Source organism: Carassius gibelio, chromosome B24 (genome assembly GCF_023724105.1).
Source record: "Carassius gibelio isolate Cgi1373 ecotype wild population from Czech Republic chromosome B24, carGib1.2-hapl.c, whole genome shotgun sequence".
NCBI lineage: Eukaryota > Metazoa > Chordata > Actinopteri > Cypriniformes > Cyprinidae > Carassius > Carassius gibelio.
Window position 1 is genome coordinate 3,885,312 of NC_068419.1, and position 21,759 is coordinate 3,907,070.

General features: G+C 40.6%; 2 protein-coding genes across 13 annotated transcripts in view; one reads left to right on the plus strand and one right to left on the minus strand.

Moving 5' to 3' along the window:
• LOC128013242 (obscurin-like) overlaps positions 1-18,846 on the minus strand; it is a 60,054-nt gene extending 41,208 nt beyond the window's left edge. For 8 of the 11 annotated variants that reach the window (XM_052596074.1, XM_052596075.1, XM_052596068.1 and 5 more), the window contains exons 1-16: positions 18,666-18,831; positions 16,295-17,399; positions 7,286-7,555; positions 6,924-7,184; positions 6,392-6,694; positions 6,027-6,293; positions 5,838-5,944; positions 4,959-5,127; positions 4,026-4,301; positions 3,290-3,565; positions 2,881-3,156; positions 2,468-2,743; positions 1,888-2,163; positions 1,175-1,450; positions 714-989; positions 358-633 (exon numbers count right to left, since the gene is read on the minus strand). In XM_052596074.1, the coding sequence (XP_052452034.1) occupies positions 358-633; positions 714-989; positions 1,175-1,450; positions 1,888-2,163; positions 2,468-2,743; positions 2,881-3,156; positions 3,290-3,565; positions 4,026-4,301; positions 4,959-5,127; positions 5,838-5,944; positions 6,027-6,293; positions 6,392-6,694; positions 6,924-7,184; positions 7,286-7,555; positions 16,295-17,390 (4,681 nt within the window). In that variant the 5' untranslated portion in view covers positions 17,391-17,399; positions 18,666-18,831. Of the gene's footprint in view, positions 1-357; positions 634-713; positions 990-1,174; positions 1,451-1,887; positions 2,164-2,467; positions 2,744-2,880; positions 3,157-3,289; positions 3,566-4,025; positions 4,302-4,958; positions 5,128-5,837; positions 5,945-6,026; positions 6,294-6,391; positions 6,695-6,923; positions 7,185-7,285; positions 7,556-16,294; positions 17,400-18,665 lie in introns of all 11 variants that reach the window. The other 3 variants (XM_052596071.1, XM_052596072.1, XM_052596076.1) reach the window with 3 other exon arrangements.
• LOC128013244 (uncharacterized) lies at positions 8,325-15,456 on the plus strand. 2 transcript variants are annotated; one of them, XR_008183277.1, is made up of 3 exons: positions 8,325-8,554; positions 8,794-15,161; positions 15,401-15,456. XR_008183277.1 is itself a non-coding variant. In XM_052596077.1 (2 exons), exon 2 carries the CDS (start codon positions 9,040-9,042, stop codon positions 14,854-14,856), a length of 5,817 nt encoding a protein of 1,938 aa, XP_052452037.1. In that variant the 5' UTR covers positions 8,325-8,554; positions 8,794-9,039; the 3' UTR covers positions 14,857-15,456. The 2 variants fall into 2 exon arrangements, 1 of the variants encoding a protein (XP_052452037.1); XM_052596077.1 differs by having other exon boundaries at positions 8,794-15,456.
• Positions 18,847-21,759: the final 2,913 nt, after the last annotated feature.

Genomic DNA, 21,759 nt, shown 5'->3' on the forward strand with positions numbered 1-21,759 from the left:
GATTCAAAAAATTCTAACTGACCCTCTGATGTCACATGGAATACTTTGAGGATGTTTTTATTACCTTTCTGGACATGGACAGTATACCGTACATACGTTTTCAATGGAGGGACAGAAAGCTCTTAGGTCTTGGGAACGACATGAGGGCGAGTCATTAATGACATAATTTACAACATGACAACATTTTTGGGTGAACTATCCTTTTAATTGAATTAAATTAAAAAAACAATATGCAATAAAAAATTATGAAAACTGCCATTAAACTCTTCTAAATTTCTCTAATTTTCCTTGGGAAATTATCAGCATCTTAAACCATTTGTACATTTTCTTACTTTGAAGTTGCAAATTAGCTTTTACCTTTGACCTGAACCTTGAACTCAACCTTGTCATCAGCCGTCTGACAAAAGTAGGTGCCGCTGTCTTTAGATTCAGAGGACTTAATGATGAGGACACGTGAGCAACCTTCCTGTTTCATCTCATACTTTGATCCGTCTTTCAGTTCTATTCCATCCCTGAACCACTTAACACTACAATTCTCTGACATCACCTCGGTTTTTAACACAACCTTTTCTGTTGACTCGACCATCACAGTTTCTTTTGTTACGGATGTCTTCTGGAATTTGGTAGAAACATCTGAGGGAAAAAAAATAATCACTTAATTGTGACCATGTTATGGAGGAAGACAAGTCCACTAATGTGCAAGGAAATTTTACCTTCCACCTGAATCTTAAAAAGAAGTTTCTCATTCCCAACTTCACAGGTGTATTCTCCAGCATCCTTCTTATCCACATTCTCCAGAACCAGCTGACGGCTCTTGCCCTTTGACTCAATGTGGACAGTCTTACTGGAGCTCAACTGCTTGCCATCCTTGAACCATTTCACCTCAGTCTTCAGGTCAGAAACTTCACAGCTCAGTGTGGCTTTTTGGGAGGCTGAAACCTTCACTTCCTTCTGATAAGAGTCTTTGTTGGTGAAGGCAGCTTTGAGCTCTAATAAGAAGAGAGTTTACTTAATTCAAAGAGTTTGCCTATTTACAGAGAAAATCAACAGTTGGGTGGCAATTACATTGAATATGACGAGACAATAAATATTTTCATAGCAGCTTTTAAATAACCAAAAGAAGACTGTTAAGATGCACAGAACCAAAATGAATAGTCCAAAATGGTTTCCATACCTGTAACCTGAATCTTAAATGGCAGCTTTTCATTTCCAACTTCACAGGTATATTCTCCAGCATCCTTTTTCTCCACATTCTCCAGCACCAGCTGGCGGCTCTTGCCCTTTGACTCCATGTGGACAGTCTTACTGGAGCTCAACTGCTTGCCATCCTTGAACCATTTCACCTCAGTCTTGGGGTCAGAAACCTCACAGCTCAGTGTGGCCTTTTGGGAAGCAGCTACTTTGACTTCCTTCTGATAGGTGTCCTTGTTGGTGAAGGCAGCTTGAATATCTAGTTGGGCAGGCATATTGCAACATGGATCCAGTATTAGAAAACAGTATTCTTTGAGCAAATATTTTATTTTAAGTTATAGACATCAAATACTGCAAAGACTGAATGGTTGAGAAATCCAGAAGAAATCAAAAATCATAGAATGGATATTAAGCAAATAAATCCAAATTTTACTGCAGATTATTACTTTTCCAGTAGCATCGAAATTAGCAAGAATTGCTTTTTAATTTTTTTAATTACTTCTTGATAAGAAAAAATATGCGTTACTACATCTACAAACACAAATTAATTGTATCTTACTCAATGGTTTCTTTTATCGAGGACAAACTCTTTTGTCAAGCTTCACTGATTGATTGTAATTTGGATTTATTTTATAAGGAAGAAAAACTAAAATAGAAACCTACAGCGAAAAGACAAACAAAATGATATTCCCATACCTGTCACCTGAATTTTAAAGGCAAGTTTCTCATTTCCAGCTTCACAGGTGTACTCCCCAGCATCTTTCTTCTCCACATTTCCCAGCACTAGCTGGCGGCTCTTGCCCCTTGACTCCATAAAAACAGTCTTACTGGAGCTCAACTGCTTGCCATCCTTGAACCATTTTACCTCGGTCTTGGGGTCAGAAACCTCACAGCTCAGTGTGGCCTTTTGGGAAGCAGCTACTTTGACTTCCTTCTGATAGGAGTCTTTGTTGGTGAAGGCAGCTTGAACATCTGGTTGGGCAATGGGCAATATGAGAAAACAGTATGCTTTGAGTAAATATATATTACTCTGGATTATATACAACATATACAGCAAAAACTAGTTAGGAATGCTAAATAAATTGCAAATGAATCCACAAAAAAGCCAATTTCATTGCAGACTGTAACTTGTTATTGGTTTTGTACCACTGAATTGGTAACAAATTATTCTACTTTTCATTGTACCTCTTCTTGAAGACAACTTAATAAAATCTTGTGAGGCAAAGCATATATAAAAATCTTTTAATCAACTCAACAGACAAACAAAAGTACATACCTGTCACTTCAATTTTAAAGGCAAGCTTTTCATTTCCAGCTTCACAGGTATATTCTCCAGCATCCTTCTTCTCCACGTTCTCCAGCAACAGCTGGCGGCTCTTGCCCTTTGACTCCATGTGGACAGTCTTACTGGAGCTCAACTGCTTGCCATCCTTGAACCATTTCACCTCAGTCTTGACGTCAGACACTTCACAGCTCAGTGTGGCTTTCTGGGAGGATGAAACCTTCACTTCCTTCTGATAGGTGTCCTTGTTGGAGAAGGTGGCTTGAATATCTGGGGCAGAAGTAAAGATTTAGGAATACAGTATCAGAAACTGCATTTAGTTTTATGTAAACTGCACTTCGCTTATTTTTGACTGAGTCACTGGAACCCTAAAAAAACAAGCAAAAACACTGGCATGATATTCTTACCTTCCACACAAATCTTAAAGACAAGCTTTTCATTTCCAGCTTCACAGGTATATTCTCCAACATCCTTCTTTTGAATGTTCTCCAGCAGGAGCTGACGGCTCTTGCCCTTTGACTCCATGTGGACAGTCTTACTGGAAATCAACTGCTTACCATCCTTGAACCATTTCACCTCAGTCTTGAGGTCAGAAACCTCACAGCTCAGTGTGGCTTTTTGGGAAGCAGCTACTTTGACTTCCTTCTGATAGGAGTCTTTGTTGGAGAAGGCGGCTTGTATGTCTGGAGCAGAAGTAAAGATTTAGGAATACAGTATCAGAAACTGAATTTAGTTTTATGTAAACATTGGTTCAGTCATGGTTTATTGAGTCACTAGAACCTTAAAAAAGCCAAAATGCTGCCGTGTTGTTCTTACCTTCCACTCGAATCTTAAAGACCAGCTTTTCATTTCCAGCTTCACAGGTGTATTCTCCAGCATCCTTCTTCTCCACATTATCCAGCACGAGCTGGCGGCTCTTGCCCTTCGACTCCATGTGGACAGTCTTACTCGAAATCAACTGCTTGCCATCCTTGAACCATTTCACTTCAGTTTTGGCATCAGAAACTTCACAGCTCAGTGTGGCCTTTTGGGAGGTTGAAACCTTCACCTCCTTCTGATAAGAGTCTTTGTTGGAGAAAGCAGCACGAGTTTCTAAAAAGGACATTCATTGTTTAGTAAAAAAATCAAAAAGCGTACAGTTTTTGGAGAAAAACACATTGGCTTAATAATACGTACATTTCGTACAAATTTCAATAACATCTAAGTGATCGTTTCCCACAGGCTAATCTACAGTTATTTGCTTTCAAGTTTACCTTTTATATCTACAATACTTTAGGTACTCGGAAAAGAGCTGTACCTTCAAAGAACCATTACTTTCCTCAGTAAGATCTGACATTGGCTTACAAAATGACATGCTAAACTTTAATATAACTTATACAAGGCTAGTATAACTTTTAACTTCACTTATTAAATCATTTATTAGTTGTAGAAGCATTTAGCTTCACTGTTCAAAAAACCATAAAGTTATGACATTAATTAGGTATTATGGCATATCTGATTAATCCTGCTCATTTAAATTTTTAGTTTCAGACTAATTAGCACATAGTCTTGCCTTTTATCTTGACCAGGAATGTCATTTTGTCCTCTGCCGTCTCACACGAGTAGTGTCCTTCATCGCTCTGCTTGGCACCCCTGATGACCAGCTTCCTTTGTGTCCCCTGAGATATAAAAGTTGTCCTCTTGTCCTCCATTATTTCTGTCTGCTCTTTCTTCCACACAACAGCAGTTCCAGGAGAAGCAACCTCACAGCTCAACACCACGTCACCCATAAGAGCATCACTCTCTTGGGGCTGAGCCCTCGGCTTGTTAACAAACTTAGCTGGTTCTTCTGTCAGGGGAAATTGAAGGATTAGATGCCACATCTCTTTGATTTCAACATCATTATGTATAGAAGTACATTATAAAACACACATTAAACATGGCATAAGAAACATAATGACATTCACTGTCCATTTGTATATAATTTGATAGTGAAAATGCTGACACACAAATGTGACAACCCAAACTCTCCTGATTTACATGTATTTAGACAGGAACTGACAGTCTAACAGATATTTTAATGATGTGTACACATTAAAGATACTCATCACATCCCAAAGTATACTGAATTTGATACCTGAAAGTACATGAGTTCTAAGCAGATCTGTTACCGGACAAACACAGCAACACTTCCTGTTGAGCAGCCAAAGCCCAGCTGCTCCTAGATGTCAACACTGACTGCTTACACCATTTATCCACTCTGAACTTTCTGTACTTTCTGTGTTGGGCTATGAAGCTCTTACTACTCAACACTGATTTTAATTGCAAATAGACGGGACCACTTTGTATTTCTCTTCTATTATTTGACAGGATAAACTCTTCACTATAAATACTATAAAAACAACATGTTTGTAAATATAATTTATTCTACCTTAGGCTTGAAATATAAATAATGGATCTAAAACCATAAGATAACTGAAATGGGTTAGGAAGCGGCTTCTTTCACCTTTAAGGGCAAGCTGGACAGACATTTTATCGCCATCAAACATGCATTCATAGATGCCCACATCTTCATGGTCAACGTTGTGGACTGTCAGTGTGCGTTTACGCTCCACACTTGTGGCTTCATATTTTTTACCCATCCTCAGTTCCTTCCCATTCTTCATCCAGACAACCTAAAGCACAGACAGTACCTGCAGTTAATGTTAAAAAAACCCCACATCCCATCATGTCCACACATTTAAGGTCCCTGTAAAGGCAATATTTAATGAGTTCTGAGCTTGATACACCAAAGAAAAATGTATTATTAACCAAAAAAGTGATCAAAATCTTGAAAAAATGGCCGGTATCCTCTGCTCTCAAATACTAGGGGCGTCTAATGTGTAATATCGCTGTTGCTACATCCTGAATGGATGCTCCTAGTGTGTTACTATAACGGTACTGACAACTTGCGATTGAGCGGGTGAACCGATGCGAATGTGCTCTATTTATAGTGTTAGAGGAGGGGCCATGGCTCGGGCGCTCCAGTGCATCATCAAACCCGCTTTTTAGCCCCGCCCAAAACATCCTGAACACAGAATTGGTGAAAAACTGTTTAACGGTCTAACTCTACTATTCAGAACTACATAGTTCAAAGTCTTTGTAATGTGTTTCAGCAATAGATTAGTTACATTTATAATGCATTCAGAAACAATTCTCAAAATTGGCTTTACAGGGACTATAAATAGATATTTGGTGTTTGTCCCTTTGGGCAATGCATCTCAAAGTTGGTTGAATGAAACAACTTAAACTAAACTGGGACAGGAGAAATTATAACAAACTTAAAAAACTTCAATTATTTTCTGTGGATTTTATTTATTTTTTACAAAAAAGTGCATGTTGTCACCTGGATGCTTGAATCGGACACTTCTGTGTACATCTGAGCAGAGGAGTGCATGCTGAAAGTAAACACTTCCACCTGAGAAGACTTATTGGTGAAACGTGCGGGTGCGGCTAGAGAAGATCAGTATAAAATATCAGGAAAGCTGTTGGAAAGTTATTCTGTTTAAGTTAACAGAAATGTTTCCTCTCTTACCTTTCACACTAAGCGTGGAAACACTCTGAGATCCACCACCCACAAACTTGACCTGTGCTCCATTTAGTTCCATGGATACCTCCCTAATGACCAGCGTGTGTGTGGTCTTTGAGCGTGTGATCAGATACTCAGATCCACTGCGGATCATTCTGTCATTTATGGTCCAGGAGCCGGAACATACGGCTGAGAGCTCAACAGTGAAGGTTGCTTCTTCACCTACATGTGCACTGCAGTTGACCAGGCCTGTCTTCACTGATGCTGTGGGCTCTGAACAAATAAACTTAAATATACTTACTGGATTTAAAACAGTTTATTTTAGCTTAAATATGAAGACTGTCAACAACAACAACAGAAAACATTCTCACCAAGGTAAAACGTTCCAGGAACCTCCAAGTAGGCACTCTGACCAAAATCATTGACCGCTGAGATGCGGAACTGATAGCTTGCTTCTTCTGAAATTTCACTGATGGTGTATTCAGTGCTAGACACAGACGTACTAGTGACTTTAACCCAGGTTTGGGCTCCCACCTTCCTGCGCTCAATGATGTAGCCGGTGATGGGCACGGGCCGTTCACTGTCTGGTGGAGACCAGCACAGTGTGATCGATGAATCCGTCTTGTTCCGCACCACTGGCTCAACTGGGGGATCTGGGGGATGTTTCCTCGGTGCTGAGGTCAAAGTTTATATTATTGTTAATCAGGTTGAAGAAATGGAATCTCTCTAAATGTCAAAAGCAATTATGTTTACCGTTGAAACATTGGTAAATAAATGCACTAGTACAGTCACCACATAGTAGCTGTGGTGTCATTCGATTTGATGTGATTCAAATCATTAGAACAAGAAACCGCTTGTAAAATCTTGTGGAAAGGTTTGTGTCGGATTTACAAATGCATTCACCTGTGACGGAGAAGCGGGTGGATGTCTTGCAGTCATGGGCGATGAAAGCTACCTCACCCGAGTCCTCTGCAGTACATTCGCGAATGGTCAGTGTGTACTGTCTGTTAATGCGGGCGATAATAATTCGGGAGTCCTCTTTCAGCCTCTCCCCATTCCTGGTCCAGTATGCATCATCTACTGGTTTCTCCAGTTCCACACAGAAGATCACGGTATCGCTAACTGGCACCACTGTCCTCCTCGGCAGCTTTTTAGTGATGTTGCCTGAAAGTGCAGAGAAAAACCACATTAAGAATATGTTTTGTGTTTCACCGGGTTATTCATCATTATCATTCTGGCCACCCATATTGGAATAGAGCTTATACCCAGCACTGTAAGTTCGGCCACCGTGCGGCTGCCTTCCTTCATCTCACAGATGTACACGGCATCATCATTGGTGGTGACATTGTGAATAGTGAGGCGGCGCAGGGTCCCTTCCACATCCATGCGGTACTTGGTACTTTCCTCCAGATGGGTCTCCTCCATAAACCAGCTGGCCTTTGTGTTCGGCACTGGCACCTCACACTGCAGAGTTGCTGTTTCCTTTTCCTTCACCTCGACATCCTGCAGCTTCTTTTTGAATGGGATCTTTGGTTCTGGAAAGTATAGATGTTAGTGAGCATACAGAAGACAATTTCTTTTTAGCTGGCAGTCATGATCTGGCAGTGTCCTACAATTGGTTTTCATATTGATTGGCTCTCCAAGAAGGCAAATGATAAATGATAAATAAACAGGATAGTTTCACATATAGTATAAGTCAGATAAACCTAAGCCAGTTCAGTTAAAGTGAACAAGAAGGGCAACTATTTGCAAGTGACCTTTGTGGTGTTCCCAATATAAGTGGACTTATGAAACCTGCCTGAGTGTGGGTCATTTTGAGGTAGATTTTTAAGTATATTTTATATACTACATTGGGTCAATTCAAGGGTGAACAGCCTTAAAAAAAAATAACAGCATACAGTATAAGGCAAGAAAAAAATCTGACCATCAAACTAAAATAAATGGATTTCTTACATTATATGAGGTTTATTCTGTTTGTTTCCAGACTGCCTTTGGCTCTACTTTACCAGCTTGAAGTCAATCATTTGAAATCTGAACGTTTACAAAAAAAACAGCCTTAAATGTCATGAACTTCACACTCCTAATCCCTTCACATGGACGCCACTGCACTTTGCACTGCAAGGTTGAACTGGTATTCGGCGGTAACAGTTAAGTTTCTGTGACCTTTCTTTTAGGTGTCAAGATTAAGACACAGGAACAAGGTAGCAAAACATTATTGCTACACTTCTGGCTAAAATTAGAACTCTGAATAAATACAAAATCTGTGTAGATCATTACATCAACGTAGGCTTAGTTAGTGTCATGACATACATTTGTTTTTTATTTACTAGCACCATCTTGTGGCAGTTTGATGTTATAACAAAGAAATTGATTATTGTAAACCATTTTCTTAGTGGTTGGTTTAGGTCATGTGACTCTTGGGTTAGAGGTTAACCAGGAAATAGCCACTGTGTTCCAGTTTCTTTCTGTGTGGTGGGCCAACAAGTCATCTCTCTGTTTTCTTCACGTTTTTGTGCCTCAGAAAGGCTTTGCCTGTAAGTTTATCTTTTTTGCAGTTTTTGCATGAATGTGTATATAAATATTTGTAATTCATTAGTTTGAGTTTAAAAACGAACTATTCAACAGTGATGGCAATTTGTGTATAATTACACTAAGAGAACTGATTATAGCCTTTAATATGTGCTCAGAGAATATTTGTAAACAGCAGAAATTCATTTGTGTTTATTTTGAGAATATTTTGTAACAAGACATTTGTAATCTTTGTATATTTCAGTTTTACAAAAAAGAGAAAGAAGAGGAAAGAACAAAACAGTAAAACTTTCAACTTTACTACTGCGTCTGCCCTTTTCTGACTCCTGTTAGCTATCTGTCAATGTTGCGTAGATGGAACATGCATCTAGGACAGAATAGTAAAAAGGCAACCGCTCAGTAGGTACTGAAGTTCAAAGAAAGCAAGCTTCAACTCCATCATTCCTCGTTCATCATCACGCCCTGTACTCCTAGACAGTATTAGCAATTCATGATGGCGGAGAAATCTACGGAGGCTGAGAAAGCTATGGAGGCTGGGGAAGCTACAGAGCGAAGTCAAGCATTTGAAACAAGATCTATAGCTTCTGCTTCAACTAATAGATCTAGAAGCTCATCGGCTAGCGCAGCTGCTGCCAAGGCTCGCGCTAAACTGGAAGCTGCACGGGCAAGGACTGAATTCCTTAAAAAAGAATCAGAAATCTTGATTGAGAAAGCTCAACTGAAAGTTACAGAGGCATGCATGGAAGCGTCACTGGCAGCTATAAAGCATGAAAGTGAGGTGGCAGCAGCCATTGCTGAGACGAAGGTTTTGGAGGCAGCAGCAGATAGTGAACTCGGAGAAAGAATTTCTGATGTGAGAGAAGTTTCTGATCGCACTCGTGATTACGTCATGAATCAGTCTCAACTGAGGTTATTGTCTCCAGCTGGAGATGAGCCATGTCAACTACCTCTAAAGCCCATTGTCCATGTGTTGAGGCCTGAGACACCTCCAAGGCATCATCGCTTAGCATCTTGGGATGTCAGAGATTCTAACAATAAACCTGATACTGAGAGTATAACGCAGCATCCTCAGAAGTCAGTGCAAACAACTAGTCAAAAATACCAAATTCCACCCTTCACTTCTTCTCCATATAAAACAACACCACAACCATCGTTCAACAACGACACTAATGTGAGTGAGGTCGCCAGGTACTTAGCACGCCGAGAGCTTGTTAATTCAGGGCTCTTCAAATTTGACGATCGTCCCGAGAATTATTGGGCGTGGAAGTCCTCTTTCATCAACGCAATTGAAGGTTTGCACCTGTCAGCTGCTGAGCAGTTAGACCTTCTGTCTAAATGGTTGGGAGAACAGTCTTCACAACATGTGCGAAGGATCAGAGCTGTGCACACAGGTAATCCAAACGCAGGCTTGGGAAAAGCATGGGAGCGCTTGGAGGATTGCTATGGCTCTCCAGAGATTATAGAGAAATCCCTCTTTGACAGGATTGATAGCTTTCCAAATATCAGCAACAAAGATGCGAAAAAGCTTAGAGAACTTGGAGATCTTCTACAGGAAGTGGAGTCTGCGAAACATGAAGGCTACCTACCCGGTCTTACTTATCTTGACACCGCACGTGGTGTTGCTCCTATCGTAGATAAGTTACCTTACAGTCTTCAGGAGAGGTGGATGGCTCAAGGTTCTCAGTACAAATCAGCACATCAAGTCGCCTTTCCTCCATTCTCATTCTTCTGTGATTTCATCTGCAGAGAGGCTCGAACACGCAACGATCCAAGTTTTGCTCTGTCTTCAGGAATCCATAGTGTGTTGAAACCAGAGCAGCAATTCAAGAGACAAACGAAAAGCTCAGTCTATACTCACAAGACGGAAGTGTCAGCAGCGACTGTGAGTCAGACACACAGCTCAAACTATGAATTGGATGATGTGAATAAGGTCTGCCCAATTCATAAGAAGCCCCACCCTCTCAATCGTTGTAGAGGTTTTAGGATCAAACCTCTGGATGAGCGCAAGACTTTTCTAAAAGAGAAAGGTGTTTGCTACAGGTGTTGTGCAACAACCACTCATCTGGCTAGGGACTGTAAGGCAGCTATTAAATGTAAGGAATGTGGCAGTGATACTCATATCGCAGCGCTTCATCCAGGACCACCGCCTTCAAACTTATTTGATCATGGCGGGGAGGGAGAGAAAGACACGCCTCAACCTGCTATAACTTCCAAGTGTACAGAAGTCTGTGGTTACGGTGAATGTTCACGGTCATGTTCTAAGATTTGCCTGGCTAAGGTTTACCCAGAAGGCCACCCAGAAGAAGCAATCAAGCTTTATGTGATCCTGGATGACCAGAGCAATAGATCGCTCGCTAGAACCAAGTTCTTCGACTTGCTGCATGTCAAAGGAGAGAACTCAACATATACTCTACGTACCTGCGCAGGTGTGACAGAGACTGTGGGAAGAAGAGCTACTGGTTTCATTATAGAGTCTTTAGATGGAGTTATGAAGGTGAAATTGCCAACGTTGATCGAATGCAACAATATGCCAGACGACAGGGCCGAGATACCAACACCTGATGCAGCACGTTGGCACACTCACCTAAAGCCCATTGCGCATTGCATTCCTCCTTTGGATCCAGAAGCCCAAATTCTTCTCCTTTTGGGTCGTGACATCCTTCAGGTTCATAAAGTACGGGAGCAGCATAATGGTCCTAATAACGCACCCTACGCACAAAGACTAGACCTAGGATGGGTCGTAGTCGGAGACGTCTGCTTAGGATCTGTCCACAGGTCTGCAGCACTTAGTGCTTACCGTACCCATGTACTTGATAATGGACGTCCTTCTCTACTTCCTCCATGTCCCAACAAACTCAGCGTTAGGGAGAAGTTTGACATCAAGCCTCCGCCTGAGATATCTCTGGCGCACGGCACCTTCATCTTTGATGACTATGCCATAGGAGATACCATCTTTGAGAGGACAAAGGAGGATAATAAAGTTGGATTGTCTATTGAAGACAGGCGTTTTTTGGACATCATGGATAAAGACATGTTCATGGACGAGAGCAATAGTTGGGTTGCACCACTCCCATTCAGAACACCTCGTCAACGACTCCCTAATAATAGAGAACAGGCATTTACACGCCTAACCTCCCTTTTGCGCACACTGGAAAAGAAGCCTGAGATGAAGTCTCATTTTGTTACCTTCATGCAGAACATCTTTGATCGTGACCATGCCGAAGTAGCCCCTCCTCTTCGAGAAGGCCAGGAATGTTGGTATTTACCTACCTTTGGGGTGTACCACCCACAGAAGCCTGGTCAGATCAGAGTTGTCTTCGACTCCAGTGCGCAAAAACAGGGCATCTCCTTGAACGATGTTCTTCTCTCTGGTCCTGACTTAAATAATAGCCTCTTGGGAGTCTTACTACGTTTTAGAAGGGAGCTGGTAGCTGTAACTGCAGACATCGAACAGATGTTTCACAGCTTCATTGTGAAAGAGGAAGATAGAGACTTCCTTCGTTTTCTCTGGTTCAAGGATAATGACACCAGCAAAGGCATTATTGAATACCGCATGAAGGTGCACGTGTTCGGTAATAGTCCATCTCCTGCTGTAGCCATTTATGGTCTTCGACGAGCAGCAGCTTATGGTGAGGAGGAATATGGTTCAGACGCCAGACACTTTGTAGAGAGAGAATTCTACGTCGATGATGGACTTTTGTCAACACCCACAGCTGCGGGAACAATCGATCTGTTGACACGAACAAAGCAAATGCTGGCAACTTCAAATTTAAAATTGCACAAGTTTGCTTCTAATAGCAAGGAAGTAATGAATGCATTTCCGACCACAGATCATGCGAAGGGACTCAAAGATCTAAACTTGGAAGTTGACCCTACCCCCATCCAACGTAGTCTCGGACTTAGCTGGGATGTGAAAGAGGACACATTCACCTTTCATGTAACCAACATTAAGAAGCCCTTTACTCGGAGAGGGATACTGGCTACTGTCAACAGTCTCTTCGACCCACTTGGGTTCGTTGCCCCTGTCATCATTGAAGGGAAATTCCTGCTACGAGAACTCTCAGGTGAGACTTGTGACTGGGATTCTCCTCTCCCTGAAGACAAGGAAGAAGCATGGAATGCATGGAGGAGATCCCTACAAGATCTCAAACAATTGGAGATTCCTAGAACATATGTTTATACTACTTTCTCTACAGCTCTGAGGAAGGAACTCCACATTTTCTCGGATGCTTCTGTCAAAGCGATTGCAGCAGTGGCATATCTTCGTGTCATCAATGGCGAAGGAGCATGCCACACTGGGTTCGTATTGGGGAAGGCCAAATTAGCTCCACAAGCTGCTCATACCATTCCCAGGCTGGAACTAGGAGCTGCGGTTTTAGCTGCAGAGATAGCAGAGACAATCACAAATGAGCTGGACTTCACTTTAGATGCTGTGGAGTTTTACACGGATAGTAGAGTCGTCCTGGGGTACATTTATAACCAGACAAGACGGTTCTATGTATATGTAGCCAACAGAGTGCAGCGTATCCATAGAGTGTCAAACCCAATGCAATGGCACTATGTGTCTACTAAGCATAACCCTGCAGATCATGCCACCCGCTCCGTTCCTGCAGCTCTGTTGGGCACCACCACCTGGTTTACAGGACCTGCCTTCCTGTCGCAAATGGATCAGAATCTGTCCCTGGAGGAGAGGGAATTTGACCTCCTCGGGCCAGAGTTGGACACAGAAGTTCGTCCTCTTGCTACTACTGTATCCGATGATTTTCATCTTGAATGTCAACGGTTCGAGCGATTCTCTTCTTGGAGGTCATTAGTCAGAGCCATAGCTTTTCTCATACATGTCGCTCAGACTTACAGTTCGTCTGATGATAGAGAAAGAGCCTGCAGCTCATGGCACTACTGTGCTAAGCCGCGTACAGTGAAAGAGTTGTTACAAGCAGAGGAAGTTGTAATCAAGAGTATTCAGAGGGAAGCTTACCAAGAAGAGTTCACCTGCATCGCCAAAAAAGATGACATCCCGAGGCACAGTGCTCTGAAAAAACTGAACCCTTACGTAGATAGTAGAGGTCTTCTCAGGATAGGAGGTCGGCTTAAAAATGCAACTTTGGATCTCCAAGAGAAGTTTCCTTTGATTGTTCCAGGACGCAGTCATGCTGCGAAGCTACTTGTGGAGTATTACCATGATCGAGTCAAGCATCAGGGTCGTGTGTTTACTGAATCAGCTATCCGCAATGCAGGGTATTGGATTGTTGGTGTTAAGAAGCTTATCAACAGCATTGTACACAAGTGCATCGTATGCAACAAGCTTCGTGGGAAGGTAACTGAGCAGAAGATGGCGGACTTGCCCATCGATCGCCTGAGCACTGAACCTCCCTTCACGAACGTCGGTCTTGATGTTTTTGGACCTTGGACAGTTGTTGCAAGGCGCACGCGAGGAGGACAAGCTCACAGCAAAAGATGGGCTGTTCTTTTCACTTGTATGAGTATTCGTGCCATACATATTGAGCTGATTGACAGTATGGATTCATCCACCTTTATAAACGCCTTGAGAAGGTTTTTTGCTCTACGAGGTCCTGTCAAACAAATTCGGTCTGATTGTGGGACCAATTTTGTAGGAGCCTGTAAAGAGCTGGAAATTGTGGTAAATGATCCTCAAGAGCCTAGTGTGAGGAAGTACCTGAGTGGAGAGGGTTGTTCATGGGTCTTCAATCCACCTCACGCATCCCACATGGGAGGAGCCTGGGAGCGGATGATAGGAGTCTCCAGGCGCATACTAGATTCCATGCTCCAACAGATCAGTCCTTCCCGCTTGACACATGATGTGTTGTCCACCTTGATGGCAGAGGTTACAGGAATCGTCAATTCAAGACCCCTTGTTCCTATTTCAACAGACCCAGATTCACCTTTCTTGTTAACGCCAGCCATGCTCCTAACTCAAAAGGGTCATACACTCCTCCCACCTCCAGGTGACTTCAAGGAAACCAATCTCCATAGACAGCAATGGAGAAGGGTGCAACATCTTGCTAATACTTTCTGGAATAGATGGAGGCGTGAATACCTCTCAACGCTTCAAAGCCGAAGCAAATGGCAAGAGGAACAACGAAATCTAAGAGAGGGTGATGTTGTCCTTCTTAAGGATGCTCAAAGTAAGCGCAATGAATGGCCTATGGCTCTTGTGACCAAGACTTTTCCCAGCAGTGACAAAAGAGTCAGAACGGTTGAACTAAGAGTTGCAAGGAATGGGACAATCAAGACATTCCTCAGACCTATATCGGAAACCGTTCTGCTCATGCCGACGGAGGACTGATATTTGTGAGGTCTTATGTGAACATTCTCAGGTTATATGGTGGTATCTAAACAATACCAGGCGGGGAGTGTCATGACATACATTTGTTTTTTATTTACTAGCACCATCTTGTGGCAGTTTGATGTTATAACAAAGAAATTGATTATTGTAAACCATTTTCTTAGTGGTTGGTTTAGGTCATGTGACTCTTGGGTTAGAGGTTAACCAGGAAATAGCCACTGTGTTCCAGTTTCTTTCTGTGTGGTGGGCCAACAAGTCATCTCTCTGTTTTCTTCACGTTTTTGTGCCTCAGAAAGGCTTTGCCTGTAAGTTTATCTTTTTTGCAGTTTTTGCATGAATGTGTATATAAATATTTGTAATTCATTAGTTTGAGTTTAAAAACGAACTATTCAACAGTGATGGCAATTTGTGTATAATTACACTAAGAGAACTGATTATAGCCTTTAATATGTGCTCAGAGAATATTTGTAAACAGCAGAAATTCATTTGTGTTTATTTTGAGAATATTTTGTAACAAGACATTTGTAATCTTTGTATATTTCAGTTTTACAAAAAAGAGAAAGAAGAGGAAAGAACAAAACAGTAAAACTTTCAACTTTACTACTGCGTCTGCCCTTTTCTGACTCCTGTTAGCTATCTGTCAATGTTGCGTAGATGGAACATGCATCTAGGACAGAATAGTTAGCATATAATTAGGATATAGACTAATGCTGCTAAACCTGAAGACGTCACTTGGAAAGTCACACATATAACGGTGTCAGAAGTGAGTTTGCAGCTAGCTATCACAACAACTGTGAACTAATCATCACCAGCAGAAAATAGGTGTAATGCTACACCCTCTTCAAACACTTGCAAGCACTTTGTTAAGAAGAGACTGAGCTGGAAGGTAAAGATGACTGTCATTAGTTGATACAATTTCAATTGAAAGGTTGGTGATTTATTAGGGCCAACTGTATTTTAACATCGTCATTATTGTGCTGATGTACGTAGTCATCTTATGTGCCAGGCTCAATAAAATTATGATATTCTCTGACTGATACGTGATATATAAAATACTGTACTTGTAGTTCTAATAGTAAAGTAATTGCACCAAGTTTTTTGGGAAATAACCAAGTGTAATCAACACCTCCAAAACTTTGCAATCCAAAAACTCATACCATCTCAGGAGGAGACATATACAAGACATGACTCAACTAAGTTAAGGATCTGGTTGTTCAAGCCACAAATGAAAACTTACTTCTCCCAAAAAGGACTGTTTAGCTTAAATTTCCAAGCTTCAAACATTAAATGGGTTTAAAGTTTTTCCACCCCAAATTAGCAATTCTTTTTTGCTTTGATTCAAGTGTAAACTTAATTTACATACTCATTCTGACAGCAGATGGATCAATTAGTTTGCAAAAAGTTGCCAAGAGTAAGTACCTGCAGACATTATTCTTACCTTTGACGATCACTAGCACAGCACTATAGGTTTGTCCAGCCAAGTTGGATGCATTGCAGGTGTAAAGCCCATTATCACTTTGTTTGCAGTAGAGCACCTTGAGGATGAAATTCTCCGCCAGGTCCTCATACATCACATGTCTGCGGCCCTCACTGATGTTCGCCCCATCCTTCCTCCAGATGATCTGAGGTTTGGGATGGCCTGTGACGAAACAGCTAAGCTTTGCATGTTTACCCTCGGTCACCATACAGGTGCGAGTGAACACACCTTTGGGCAACATGCTGGTTAAGGCCGCAACCCTCTGCTCCTGATCATAGCCGAGTCCCAAGCTTCCAAGTTCCTCGGTGATCGAGGAAGATGAGGCTGTATGCGTGGTTGAGGAACTTTCCACGGTGCGGTATAAGGAGATGTCTTTCCGCATTTCTTCTTTCCGCTTCTGCATGTGTGACAGGAGGGATGTGCTCTTGTCTGCATTAAGGAGACGAGTATCTTGAAGGTCGACCGCTAGCGCAGCAGCGGCCTGAGCACGGCCAATGGAGTTCTGTGCACGGCAGGTGTAGGTACCACTGTCCAGGCTCCTGACACTCTGGATCCTCAAGGAGCTGGAGTCATTTTCCGAGATTATCTTGATGCGGTTGGTCTCACCCAGGTAGCGACCATCCTTTTCCCAGTCAAAGTTGGGTGCCGGATGGGCTGCCACCCGACAATAGAAGGTAACATCACCCCCTAGACCCACACGGGTGGAGACAGGCTTGACTGTAAACACTGGGGCGCGATCAATCACAGTTTCCGGCAGTCCCACCTTCAGGGTCACAGCCGCATATGCCTCTCCAACGTTGTTCTTGGCACGGCACATGTACTGCCCACTGTCTTCTAGAGTTAGATCGTAGATGGTAAGTCGGTAAACGTCACCATCTTCTACTTTCTTGAAGCGTCCACCTGCCGAAAGAAGCATCTTGTCTTTCTCCCAGGTGACTACAGGAACAGGGTTCCCCACAATAGTGCAGCTGAGGGAGGCATCTCGTCCCACGCACAACGAGAAGGCTTTGGGTCGAGTTAGGAAGCGTGGAGCCCCACCAAATAAATTCTGATCCATTCTTGCTTTCTGTAGAGATGAAACAACACACTTTAATAAAAGTTGTGGTAAATGCATAGAGGAGAAACATAAGAACTTGAGATTATATAAGAAGCTTTCGGTATTTGCATCTTGCCACCAAATTTTGCAACTAATCTCAAGGACGTTTCTAAAAAAAAGCTTTCAACTTATACTGTAAGTCGGTTTAAATAAAGAGGGTCTGTTAATGACAAATAACCATGTCAAGAAGATCCTGATATAGACATTTTGAGAAATGAGAGAGGCCTACTTTTAGAAATGCCCACTCAAACCTCTCCAGTATCCCTCCACAAATTTGAAATAAAGCTAGTTGGTTTAAAGAGTCAAATGTATTAACAAAGCATAAAAAATAGTTTGCCATGTTTGAGAATTCATCTTTTTGTATGTAGCAATAGACAAGCTGATATGATAATGTAATAGTCATACTGCTACACTTTCCTGCATGTAACCCCGCCCCCCAAAAACAAAAATGACCAGCTAATGATATATTTTGTCCATTTCTCCAAAAAGATAACAACTGTGAATGTAAACTGTCTTAAGGTTATATCGTCATTGTTAAGGTGGGATACTAGTATATAAATGAAATCAAAGACAATGGACATGCACTAGAAGCCATATTGGGTGGTCAAAATTAGCATTTTCCACTTTTGACAGAACTTTACATGGAATATCCCATTTAAAATAACCTTTATCTTTATAACATTAAGAGGTCATCAACTTGAATCTACTATCTCCAACAGAACAGTGGCTGATCTAGTGAAATCTCACCACAGAAAGTCAGTTTTACTGATGGGGTGGAATTCCAGTGTAACAAAGTTAAACAAAAGGATGTTGGTCTTTGAAAAGCATGACATTTGGTATCTCTAACACCTATCTCCCATCAGCTGCCTGTCCCAAAAATAACCTCAGCTGTCGGGCTCCGTCTGCACTATGTCCATTTGTAGAAGAGATTTGACCTGCTGTGTGATACTATATATGTTTTTTGTCAATGGAATTTTTCTAAACTTATAAATGTCGTTTCAAAGCGCAGTAGATGTATTTGCCTGCGTGGATCTCTCCTTGCGAGAGAAAAAAAAAATGAAATCATTTTCATAATTAAAAACGGATCAACAAAATAATAAAGTAGCCTAACATAATCAGTTCAAACTTGTTGAATTTGCGACATATGTAATAAAATGACATTGAAAAGTATTCCCTCAGATAGCAATAGTTTCACGTTTTAATATTTTATAACGATTAAAAAATATCACATCTTACCTTTTTCCCGTCAAGCTAACGCTACTAATATAAACCTGTGCAGATGTTCATAAATATCCGGTGTTGGCATGTGAAGATATCCTCGTTAAAACATGTAAATTCCGTGAACTGTAGAGGAGGAGGACAGTGTGTTTTATCCCCCAGTGTCTTTGCTTTCTGTGTGACGCTTCTCTCGGTCCAGCCTCCCGTTGAAAATAGATCCGTCACTTGCCGGAGCAAATGTCGGACTGAGGTGAAGTAACAGTTATTGTTGAACAGTCGCTTCAGCTCAACTTGTATGACAAACCGTTTAGGCAGGTTTTTTTTTTTTTTTTATCACAAAGCTATTGTCCTATTAATGCAGTAACAAATTGCACATTATTATTATTATTATATTATATGGATCTGTGGCAATAAATAGGCTACTTATAACTAGTGCAATGGTCACAAGGATGATTATAAATTACATTGCATTACATTAAATATGACAAATCAAATTGTATTGCATTTTTTTATTTAGAACATAGACTACTGACATTGGTTTGTGTTTGTGGCATTTAACCAAAAGGTTTAACATCCTTTACCTTTATGAAATTTATTTTCCAACCATCCTGCAAATTACTGTGAATTGAAGCTGTTGGTCTAAGATTCAGATATAATTATTTTTCATCTGAAATCATTTCACTAAAATTAAACTCCCTCACAAACTCTTGTGATGGTTTGGTTATTCCATAGTTATTGTATGTCTCATATTTTCCTGAATGACTAGCGGGTCTTTCCCGTGCCTGTTGATTGACAGCAGCAGATTGGCCAAGCTCACATTTAAAACTGTCTGAAACTCAAGCAGTGGGATCAGTCAGACTCTTTGGTGCGAGGGATAATTTTGCTGCTTTAGTTTGCAAATGTGCAACTTTCACAATCCTGCCTAGTTTTACTGTAACACAAATGCTCAGCGCTTGTTTGGCGATGCTAACATAAATGTTGGGTTATGCAAAAAGTATTTTAAGAACTAGTTTAAACTCTAAACTACTAGAAGTGTTCCCTGCATTGCAACAGATAAACTGTAGATACACTGCAAACTCATTGAGATAGAGTTTACTGTGGCCATGGTATGCCACATATATATACACATAATACTATAAATACAAAATACAGATCATATCAAGTTGTTTCTAAACATATATATAAGTGAGAAAGTTTGCTAATTTTAACTTGGAGATAAATATACTGTATTCTAGCAGGGAGAGATAGTGGGATATGGGGCTTATCAGATATCTTTCCTGATAGATAAATACTTTCATCTTTTAATCCTCAAATACATTAAATATTAATACTATAATGCATTTGAGAAAAAGTATTTATTTAAAAGTACTTATTACTCAAATTCATTAATAGAGTATGTTTTAGGAATAGAGAATGAGTTAATTAAATTCTGAGCTTAATTAAACTCATACAAAATGATTAATGGAGTTGAACTGTGATTCAGCTCTGTGCAGGAAAATGTTGGCCCTCTACTGGTCAGGCAGAGAAATTACAGAAATGTAGATTTTCCCTCCAGAATAATTTGAGGCCAAATATTAGAGTTAACATCTTTCCATAAAAGGTTTTTAAAACCACCTATAACCAAAAAGACCATTTTGACATTTGCTTGGGCATTAACAGTTTAATATCGGATATGTTAATAAAATATGTAATATTTATAAAATATATATATTTATGTTATATAGGCACTTTATCCAAAATTATTCTTGACATATTCTTAAATGTCCTTCATTATAAAAATCCCTTTTTTGTGCAAACAACCAATAAAGGTTGAAAGAAGCAGCATATACTTGCATAATAAAAAAAAGTATATGTGGCTATATAAAAAAAGTACGTTGAGACAAACAGTATCAAAAAGGCTCATATATCCTGCATAATTAGTGTATCAAGAACTTCATTAAATTACAGTATACTGTCAAGTAAACAAGATATCTCCAGAGTCCCAAGACTGAATGCACCCATAACTACAAAACGGACCAGTAATTTCTCATTAAAGTGGGTTTGAAGTTTGAAGGTTCACGCCTCTTTGAGTTTGGTGAGCTCCCATTGGCCACCTCCGCACGATCGCAGCATGATATCATGATGCTGTTTAATGAACACAAAGAATTCTAAGTACAGGCCATATGATAATGTTTGCCATGTTGTTTTAGTGAATGTGAAAAGGTCATAGATGATCATCTTTTTCAGAGTGCTATGGTGACCCAGACTGATGAGGGTCATTCCCAGCTGTTTACAGGCCTTATAGAGCTCACCCTCGGCCTCCTCCGTCAGAGCACTAGTGGCCTCATCCAGTACTGAAAACAATCAGCATGTCTTACTCTTGACACAGGACATGAATGGGATCAATCAATCAATCAACTTTTATTCAAGCCACATAAGTCCATAGTTTCGTAGTCCATAGGATCATCTGACTGATTACAGTAATTAAAGCTATAGGAAATTTTAAGAAACTATGCAAAAACTGACCTGCATATTTGGGCTGCAGGTAAAACAGCCTAGCAAAACAAAGCCTCTGCATTTCTCCTGGTGATAAAACATCATACCTGTCAAAAACAAGGGAATTCAGTCGGGTGCTCCGCTGCCGCCTGCTGGACATGAAAGTGTATGACAGGACTTCCTGACTTTATCCACTGAATAAAGTATTAATGTACACATAAATCCCACTGGCAACACAACACGGCTCTATACGTTAACATATTAATGTTAACAGACCTAAAAAAATTATAGCATGTGTTAATTCGTGTTTCTCTTCATTTAAATCATAATGAATTAATGTGTGTAATTTGTTAATGAATCAGTAGGCCTATATGTAGAAATAATTAGAAACATTCAACAACAGAATTGACAGATTCTTTAAAACTATTGATCATTTTTAGTTCATATTAGTCCACTTTGTTTGCATAAATAACATTTTAGTTAAGCAAACATATATACAGTATACAATGAGTCGCAAAGTCTGAGATCACTAGTGAAATACAGATGCCTGTATTTTAGATCCAATTCAATTGATTTTTAAAAACAAAACAAAATGCACATTATAATTTAATCCTAGCAACAACTAAATTAAATTGAG

What these genes read in the sequence shown, in the direction of transcription:
- LOC128013244 (XM_052596077.1), top strand. Translation starts at nt 9,040, where the DNA reads ATGATGGCGGAGAAATCTACGGAGGCTGAGAAAGCTATGGAGGCTGGG.